The sequence below is a fragment of the Cynara cardunculus genome (assembly GCF_001531365.2).
Source record: "Cynara cardunculus var. scolymus isolate 2C chromosome LG 3, CcrdV1, whole genome shotgun sequence".
NCBI classification, from domain to species: Eukaryota; Viridiplantae; Streptophyta; class Magnoliopsida; order Asterales; family Asteraceae; genus Cynara; species Cynara cardunculus.
Window position 1 is genome coordinate 34,484,945 of NC_037530.1, and position 10,450 is coordinate 34,495,394.

A 10,450-nucleotide genomic window follows, 5' to 3' on the forward strand; every position below is an offset into this window, starting at 1 on the left:
AGTACTTTACGTATAAAAAGTGGTTTTCAAGAGTTTTTGTCAAATGATTTATAATATAGAATATATATATTTTTTATATAATTTAATTTAAGTTTAATAATAAAATAATTTATTTTTGGTTTAATATTATAAATTTTATAAAGATAATAATTAAGTATTCTGTGAGAATTTAATGATTATACTAATTATATTTTAGATTTTTTAGATTTAAAATGAGATGTTATTCTGTATTTGATTGTGTTTATCTGCAGTTAGTTACACGAGTTCAGATATGTGATGAAATCGGATAGAGATGAAATCGTTTAGGGATGAACGGTTTAAGAGTTTTTAAAAGTTTTAGCCAAATATTTTATAATATAGTATAGATAGTATAGATTATATATATATATATATATATTATTTCAAATTCGATTTTTTAAAGTTTTTTTTTGTAGTGTTGATTTCTATCAGTAAGCGTTTATCAGGTAAGCAATTGGGTAAACGACCCCTTACTTGAAGACATGCTACCAAATTAATAAGATTTAAATGATTAAAATAAAATTTAAATATAACTTTTATAAATGTATGTCTGTGCTTTGTCACCCGTACTTTCATCCAACAAAAACCATGCGACTTTACTTCATTGCTAAGCTAATAAATAAATGTTTATTAATATATTATTACCAATTTTTATGATCAACAATTAATTGAAAAAATCTAATAAAAATTATTCTTAAAATACCAAAATCTTATGCAGATATGTTTAATTTGGTATATCGGTTTTTACTATATTATCAAAGTTATAAGAAATAAAATTGAAAATACAAAAAAAGAAAGATAAAAAACAAATAAAAAATAGAAAATTTTAGAAAATCAACTAAAAAACAAAAAATAAATTTATTTGAAAAAATATAATTTATTTTCCAAATTGACATAATTAACCTTTATTCGGTCATATCGTGATGACTTCTCCTGCATTAACGGCGATTCTACGACTCCTTGATCAATCTTAAATGTGCATACGTTCAAAATAATTTATGGGTCCGTCATTTAAAAAAAAAATGCTCTTTTCATTTATGAAAAAACTTTCTCAAATAAAACTTTCCCAATATATAAAGACAGATTAATCCATACAGACATCTTTATCCATTAATAACTTAACCAAACAACCTCTAAATACTTTGGGTTTCAACTTTTAGCTGTTATTTTAACCTTTTGAAGAATAAAGGGGCTTTCACGATGATGAAACCAGCAGAGTATAGGGGTCGTAGTGTTCATTAATTATTACTAGTTGTGTACACGTGCAATGCGGCGGAAACCATGAATTTTTATGATTTTAAAGTTTCACTGGTTTTATTAGAAAATATTTAACAATGATATAAGTTACACTTGGTCTTTACATATTAATACAATTTGAATAAATAAGAGTTATGATTTCAATTACAGTCTATCAATGAAAAAAAATTGTATGACAGTATAAAATCCAATATATTTAAAAATCAACATATTTAAACGACTCCACAAATGTAGTTGATTTACACCAAGAGCAAAAAATCAAGGGAGCGAGACCGAGAGTTCTAGAGTAATTGAATGAGAGATGAATGAGATAACTTTTAATGACTTAAGGTGAATATCAATTTGAATATCACATTGGGGGATGAAGAGAAGACATAGAGGTATGAGAGTGAAGACATGAGTGAAAGGTGTCAAAAATATCCAGGGAACATGAAAAAAAAGTTAGTAACGTACATTGGTAACTTGTACTATATGTTATTTTAATTGTAAATTAGGAGATTTTAAAACTAAATGCATAAAGTAATAATACTTAATGCATTATGAGTTGTTTTTAAGACTTTGTACATAAATATTTAGTAATTTGTGCATTAAAAATTATTTTTAAGATTTTTGATAAATCTGATTTATAAGGTGGTATATACTATAGATACAAAATATTTTTACAAATTACCCCCTGTACTTATAGGATTATAATATCAATGGTCCAATGGTTTTAAAATTGTCAAATTGAACCCTATTTTAAAAAAGGTATTCTTTATGAGGTCAAATCACTTTTAACTTGAGTCACGATGCTTTTTAAACCCAAAGAGCGGGCAGGGAAACGTGCCTAGTGGCAATCACCTACAAACGACAAACCAAAGCAAGCCAGACAACCGTATTACTTTCGCCGCACGATCCCGTTCAAGTATCCATCCAACGAACCGGAAAATATCCATACGTTAGTAATAGTAGGCTGTACGACACATGATTACAGTAACGCCACAACGCCGTCTCGACTGATCTGAAGAAGCTACACACAACGCGTAGAGCTCGTACTCGTTCCTTGTTTGAATAGTCTTGGGATGTTTTCTTTAGGGTTTATAGTCAGATCTCTTACAGTTTGAGGTATTGATTGATTCGTATATAGTGAAATTAGGTCTTTCGAGTTGAATTTCAGCTTGGAAGATGGCGAAAGTTTATGATAACTGGAAGAGGCTGGTCCGAGCTACTCTCGGGAGAGAGCAGCTTCGGGTTTCCGGTCAAAGTCATGAAAGAAAGGCCAGTGGGCTCGCTGGTGCAGTTCCTGATTCACTTCAGCGGACCACCAATATCAATGCGATCTTACAGGCTGCTGATGAGATTCAACCTGAGGATGCACATGTTGCTAGAATATGTAAGTTAATATTGCTTAATGTATGCCTGTTATACTCTCTCCGCCTCATCTGAAAAGAGCTACACTTCAATTCTTGATGTGAACTTAGTACCTTTCGAAGAGATTAATGTGGTTTTTGTTTGCCAAAGTAACTCCATCATTCTTCTATCTGTAAACTGTAATACTGGTACAATTCAATGTGATTGGCAAACAGCCTAGAGGAAGTTTAAATTTTGTATCAAAGTTGGAGCTGAAAGCCAACCCCTTCGATATTTGAACTGAAATTATGGCCATCATTTTGGAAATGAAGGAACTACCCTAGAATCTATGCCCATCTTACTCAGAAAGATGGCACTTTGAACGTGTTTATAGTTTTCTATATGCGTTCTTTTTGAAGACACCAAATCTAAGTTGGAGTTAAGATTTTAATTGGGAGTCTTTCTATTTCTCAACTTCCTTCTGGCCTGAATCATCCAACAAAAAGATTGACGTGGTAAAAGAAAAGGAACCCTGAATACCAAGAACAATGCAAAAATACTCAAACTTGGCCATTCCCGAACAGTGTAAACATATAGTTAAGCCATTATGCACCTACTTTTTAACACGTCTTCTAGGTCTTGAGAGAAATCCATGGCTCTTAATTCCGTATTCAAGTCACTAAACAATCTGTCATTTTCACAAGGGTAATGATTAATATGTCTGTCTGCTACTGAGGGAAGCTTTTGAGAAATAAATATTCTAAAGCTTGGCATAGATTTATAAGGAATGCTGTCTGATCATGTACATGGTGCAGAAATATTTGAAGGTAACATCTTAAGGAGGTTGTCATGTGAAGGGAAGTACAAAACATATAACATCTTCAATGCAGTAGTTATAATATTTTTTGTTTTATTTATTGTGTACTGGATGAAGCTGATTGAAGAGCTATCTCCTTCTTTATCATGCGTCCACAGTCCACATATATTTTTGAATGGACAGGCATGTTGTCCTGCTCCAAAGTTAATGATGTAACTTAAGTGGTTTGATACAAACTTGACATGCCAGAATATGACTTTCGTGTTGACTTTCTTGAGTTTGAAAAGATTTTGGTGTCATGTACCTTGTATGCTTTGATTCCTTTCCATAGGGACTTTCCACTATTTTTGGTTGAACACAAGGTTGTGGAATCTTATAGTTTTATAAATTGGGGATTCATTATGAATATCTGACTGTTAAACAACCTACATTGTTCAAACCTTAGTGTGTGAGCAGGCGTATTCCATGGCTCAGAATTTGGACCCCAATAGCGATGGAAGAGGAGTTCTTCAGTTTAAGACCGGTTTGATGTCCGTGATCAAGGTAAGGCAAATATTTGAGTGTATGTGTGTGAATTGCTATATTGTAGCGCCATTTCTCTTGATTTCAGGGGCCAAACTATTCGAGAATCTACCTTCATTATTCAAATTGTTTATTTGAGCCTTTGATGAGCTTGATTGTCATGGTTTTATATACAATGTAATTCAATATTGATAAACAAAATATTTAGAAGTCCAATATTTGTTGCAGCAAAAACTAGCCAAAAAGGAGGGGGAGCGAATAGACCGTAACCGTGATGCTCAATACCTGTGGGATTTTTATCAGCGTTACAAACGAGTGCACAGAGTTGATGAGATTATGAGAGAGGAACGAAGAATGCTTGAATCTGGAACCTTCAGTGCTGATATGGGAGGGTATGCTTTTGTGCATTGTTGTGGTACTACCGTTCTCATACACACCCCTCTTTGCAATCGAGTTGCCGTGCATATGTGAATTATGTCTTCTAGTTTTATACTCCCTCCATCTCAAAATAAGTGTCCATGTTTCTATTTCAGTTTGTCGCAAAATAAGTGCTCACTTTCAAGACTAGATAGTTATAATTTACTAAAATTCCAACTCTAGCCTAAATTATGACCCACACATATTTTAAGAGTTGATGAGATGGAGAAATTTATTGATGGAATAATTGTATGTTTATAAAATTGTGTACTTCATTATGAAGGGTAAAATTGTCATTCTGTTAGTTATTAGATTGTAATAACTACACATTTCTAAAACATGTGTGTTTTTTCATTATGAACATTTATTTTGGGACCAAGGGAGTATTTGGAAGCTATTTTTCCATAAGCACATTCACACTCTAGGCTACACTTCAGAGAAACTGGCCAAAATTAGCTTGTTAATATACAAGCACCACCGATTTTAGTAACTTATTAAGCCGTTTTAGGTATTAGCTGATGTGATATTTGAGTTCCAATTTAGTATCTTTACATAACTGGGTATTAGTTTGGAGCATGTTTGTATCGATCTATTTGGGTGATGAATTGATTGAACTCTATTGGTGGCAACAATTAGCAACTCAAGCAACTTATATATATGCTGCACGCATTGGCATCTGCTTTATTATTCGTCATTGTAACACATTTGCTGATGAAGTACATCTAACTGAAGGGTCAAGATAGTCCTGGATACAGGCCTAAACAAGCACTGGTCTAGTGACTTGATACACATGCCACCCATTGGTCTGGTGACTCTATGGTTTCAGAGTTCTGTTTCAGAGCACCAATATTTTAATTGGTGCTTAGGCTTGTTTATAAATAACGACTTTGACATGCTTATAATGTGACATGTATATGCCTGAAAGGCTAAATGACACTGTTTCGAGTGATAATTTTCCGCTCCCTACATCTATCATCAAAGACTTGTAGGGCTCTTGTTTTTAATTTCTTTTTACTGTCTTAGGAGGGGGTTACTGGTTTCTGATTTTCCTCTGTTCACCTTTATTTCTTGTTTTTATGTTAATTGTTTGTTCTTTCCTTGAACAACATTTGTTGTCTTGATTCTTGTTTGCATTTATCGTTTGGGCTTGAACATGATACTTCTTGAGTTATGCTGAAAATGTAATGTCAGTTGTGAAAACAAAAAGCCTCACCAAAACTTTTTATATGGTTTTCAGCTTGGGACTAAGATCTCAAGAAACTAGAAAGGTATTTACCACACTGAGAGCTCTTGTCGAGGTAATGGAGGTCCTTAGTAAAGAAGCCGCGCCTGATGGAGTTGGAAGATATATTAAAGAAGAGGTATTTCTTCACTCTTCTCGCTACGAGTTAACAAAATCCATGCACCATCTAAATTTTATGTCCTAAAATACTCAAGATAGTTGCAATTGATAAATTATATTGTCGATTTCTATTCACTTTGCTTCTGGGATTCAAGATTGCTTTATTTTTTTATATTTGATCCCACTATGTTATTTTCAACTTCAAAAACATCCTTAATGCTTAATGCTCATATATGATTATTAGTTTGGCTTTTGGTCAAGAGTTGCAATGCTAGAGGTGCTTAAATATTATTGATTTGTTGGCATTGAAATATTTGTAAATGGTTCGTTTGCCTACAATCCATTTTTTTCCAGACAAATTAAGTTATGTCGTCAACTATTCTACATAGTTGGTGCTTTTTTGAACAACTTGCCACCTGCTGTTGAGGTTAAAAATCTATTTGTTTTATATGTTTAATTAAAATATTTTGTTTCCTTAACTTCTACAAGCATCCTCAATGCTTGTAGATAAATATAAGGTATTTTTGGTTCAAAAGTTACAACGCTATCGGTTTCTTAAATGTTATGAACTAATTGACACCAACGGATGTGGAGACTAAAAAATGGGAAGATGAGGCCACGGGTAAACGCATGTCTTTGGTTCATATGGCTTTCAAATCGCCACCATTTTCTCTATTTTGTTTAATTTGTGTTATATTTGACATGAGGAAGAAAGTTATATAGAGTAAATATATATATATATATATATAGAGAGAGAGAGAGAGAGAGAGAGAATGTAGTGTAAGATATTATTACGAAAGAGTTCATATATAATAATGTGAATGTTATATTTAGACAATTTAGGAGTAAGTTAGTTGGCAACTTAATACAATCTATCTGTCTTGATAAGATCACCCCTTTATAAATGTCTATCATTCCCCTGCAAGCTAAACATCATTGATGAGAAGCTTGGAACGAAGGAAGAGAAACCGAGGCAATGAGATCCCCTTGGTAAGCATATCCATAATCTGCTTGACATACAAAACGATATCTCAGATAAAATGAAGGTCAATCTTGATATGCTTTGTACGCTGATGGAAGACGAGATTAACTACTAAGTATGTGGCACAAATATTATCACACCGTAAAAGAGAGACCGAGAAAGAGGCAGCCAAATCTCATGAAGTAAAGATATCAACCAATGTCTTTCGATAATAGCCACTGAAGATCACGATACTAAGCTTTAGTATGGAGCATGTGCAATTGGAACTTCAACCGATCAATTTCCTTCCGAGAGAAATACCTAATCCAACAGTAGAATGTTGATAACCTGGGTAAACCAATCCAATCGGCATCATAGTAAGCATGTCCTGAAAATTCAGATGACCTCTGAATAACTAACGCATGCTTACTAGTTCTCTTCAAATAACAAAGAATCCACTTGACTGCGAAGTTCAGTCGGCGCTTGAAGGATAGTCACAACATAAACAATCTCTAGACGAATAAGGACAAGATACTGTAAATTATTGGCCAAGCTATACAGAGGGACATTGTCCGCTTGGACACATGAATAGATAGTAGCTTACAACCACTAAGCCTATGCGATGAAGAAATGTCAAATAAATACTAGGATTGGTATAAGTAGCCTAAACCCTAGGAAATGGCTTAACTTGCCAAGATCTCTAAGTGCAAAACAATCGCATAGCTTATGAATTAGATGAAGTAACAAACTCACTGGAGCTGAATGTGCTAATAATATCGTCCACATGGACTAGGACATTACATATATGAGTGAAAGTAGTATATACATTGAATAACCAATGGGAACAAGCAGTAGGCAACTAGTCAAACCACGCTCGAGGAGTATGCCTAAGATCATAAATTGTCTTTTTGAGAGACACTTGACGAGGTTTTGTAGAATCAACAAATCAAAGCGGTTAAGCCATATGAATAGGCTTAGGGGTTGTTTACTAACACTAATTGGGTAAATGCTAACCGACTAGGTGAGGCTCTTGATCCTTACCGGGACAACATCTCGGTCAACGACATTATGGGTCAGAGGGTGTGGGTAAACAACATTATTCTTATAGGGTTAGTTAAACTTACCCGGTAAGAAGCGACAAGTGTTTAGTAAACAATCCCTTGGTATTCCATGTAGATAGACATCATTGACATCAACATGTCTAAAGTCCCAACCAAGTGTGCAGGCAAGAAAAATAACATGTTTGATTGTAGAGGGCTTGATCCCTCGACTCAATGTCTCATGAAAGTTAACACCTTCGGTATAAAGAAATCCTTTTAGCAACCAGTTGTGCCTTGTAGTGACTAGTGATGCCATCAGGGTTATGCTTACAGTTGTGAACCCACTCACACCCAAGAATATTAGCACTTGCAAATGTTGGGACTTTAACGGCTATAAATAAACCAAAAGGGTTTTGTATATTGATCTGATATGTAATCTAATTACAATCAGTCTCTATATATAGAGATACTAATTAAATAGGAGTGCCCTCTACGTTATACTAATTGCACTTAAGTACATTCGTGGAAATCAATGCCATGTTGTTGCCGAAAACCTTTTGCAACGAGTCTCGCTTTGTAACGAGTGATGACACATGTCTTGTCCCGTTTTATCCTGTAAACCCACTTACAATCAACAACATTAGTATCATGATCACAAGGAACCAGATACCACTTGCCGTTTTTAACAAGAGAGGAGTACTCGACCATAGCTTGACGCCATTCAGGAGATTTGTTGGCAATGATAAACGAGATTGGTTCAATAGGTGTAGTGGAGGTGGTGGTAAGATTAGCCGAGAGATCAAAGGGAACCCGTTGTTTGGGGTTGGCCGGAGGTTAGGAGGAAGTTGTCTAGGCGGAGGCGGAGGCGGAGGCAGAGGCAGAGGCAGAGGCAGAGGCAGAGGCAGAGGCGGTGGTGGTGATGGAGAGGAGGAAGTGGATGATAATGGAGATGAACCACTGGTATTTGGATCATGGTTTAAAGGGGAAGTGGGTTTAGGAGAAGATTGAGAGATGGGCGAGAAAGTATGTGGTGAACTGGGCGGATCAGGTATTACAGGAGATGAAGCGACAAGTGGAGTGTTGTCGGTTACCACGTGAGGTGATATCGAGGAGGTGTAGGGACATGATGATGTAGGTGAGGAAGTGGGGACAGTAGTAATAGCGAAGGGGAAGTGGTCTTCATCGAAGCGAACATGACGAGCAATGTATAAACGCTAGATCGACAGGTCAAGGCAACGATAGGCGATAGCCATGATGGAAAGGACTATAGCCAAAAATGACGTAAGAGGTTGACCGAAAGTCAATTTTTTTGTGATGGTTGTATGTAGAAGGTGAGGAAAACGTTGACAATCGAAGACCCAAAGAAAGGAGTAACTGGGAGATCGTTTGAAGAGATGTTCGAACGATGATTTGTTTGTTGAGGTTCGTGAAGGCATGTGATTGATTAGGTATATAGCAGTATCAAAGGCGTAATGTCAGAAACGTTGAGGAACACTGGATTGAGCAAGCAGAGTGAGACCAATTTCAACGACATGTCGATTGCATCGTTCCACGAAGCCGCTTTGCTCACTGGTGTGAGGACATGAACGACGATGAACAATGCCAAGGGATGAGAAGAAAGGAGATTTCGAAATTCACCACCCTAGTAAGTTTGAACGTTTTTGACTTTAAAATTCTCTTTCGACCATGGTAAGTGTAATCAGAGAGAACTAGGACCGAGATATTAGAGAGAATTCTCTATTATATGATTAATCAGATAAATTCAAATTTACAAGAGGAGAGACACTATATATAGACATAATTACACGGGAAACCCTAACCCTAAAGCCCATCGGGCTTGGACACATTACCATAACTAGGTTACTTAATTAACACTCCCCCTCAAGCTGGAGCATATATATTGATCATGCCCAGCTTGTTACAAAAAGATGTGATTCGGTTCCTTGGTAATGCTTTGGTGAAGACGTCGGCTAATTGATTGCTAGTTCTGACATGAGAGGTTGAAATAGATCCATCTTCAAGCTTTTCCCGAGTGAAATGACAATCTATTTCAATATGCTTAGTTCTCTCGTGAAATACAAGATTGCTTGCAATATGGATAGCTGCCTCATTGTCACACCATAAATTCATCGGTTTAGATTGATTAAATCCAATCTCTCCCAATAGATTACGCAGCCATATCAACTCACAAGTAGTTTGAGCCATTGCACGGTATTCAGATTCAGCACTTGATCTTGATACAACATTCTGCTTCTTGCTTTTCCAAGATACCAGATTCCCTCCCACAAAGATACAATAGCCTGTTGTTGACCGTCTGGTTGTAGGGTCTCCATCATAGTCTGCATCAGTAAACCCTTCTATGACATAATGACCATGGTTTTGGTACTTGATGCCATAACCAGGAGCTCCCTTCAGATATTTCAAAATATGGCAGACTGCATCCCAATGTGTAGTTCTTGGAGACGACATAAATTGACTCAATACACTTACCGGAAAGGCAATATCGGGACGTGTGATTGTCAGATAATTCAGCCGTCCCACAATTCTCCTGTACTTCTCTGGGTTCTCAAGAGGATCCCCATCATCAGACTTCAGCTTTACATTCGGAACCATAGGAGCTTCACATGGTTTCGTGTCGATCATGCCAGAATCATGTAGTATGTCAAGGCAGTATTTTCGTTAAGATAGGCAAATTCCTTTGTGATTCCGAGATACCTCAATACCCAAGAAATATTTCAGTGGACCAA

General features: G+C 35.8%; 1 protein-coding gene across 6 annotated transcripts in view; it reads left to right on the forward strand.

Moving 5' to 3' along the window:
• The first annotated feature begins 2,189 nt into the window (after positions 1-2,189).
• The window catches only part of LOC112508906 (callose synthase 10), a 54,856-nt gene continuing 46,595 nt past the window's right edge, over positions 2,190-10,450 (forward strand). For 4 of the 6 annotated variants that reach the window (XM_025113749.1, XM_025113745.1, XM_025113746.1 and 1 more), the window contains exons 1-4: positions 2,190-2,647; positions 3,867-3,964; positions 4,172-4,335; positions 5,598-5,721. In XM_025113749.1, the coding sequence (XP_024969517.1) occupies positions 2,440-2,647; positions 3,867-3,964; positions 4,172-4,335; positions 5,598-5,721 (594 nt within the window). In that variant the 5' untranslated portion in view covers positions 2,190-2,439. The remainder of the gene's footprint in view (positions 2,648-3,866; positions 3,965-4,171; positions 4,336-5,597; positions 5,722-10,450) is intronic. The other 2 variants (XM_025113744.1, XM_025113747.1) reach the window with 2 other exon arrangements.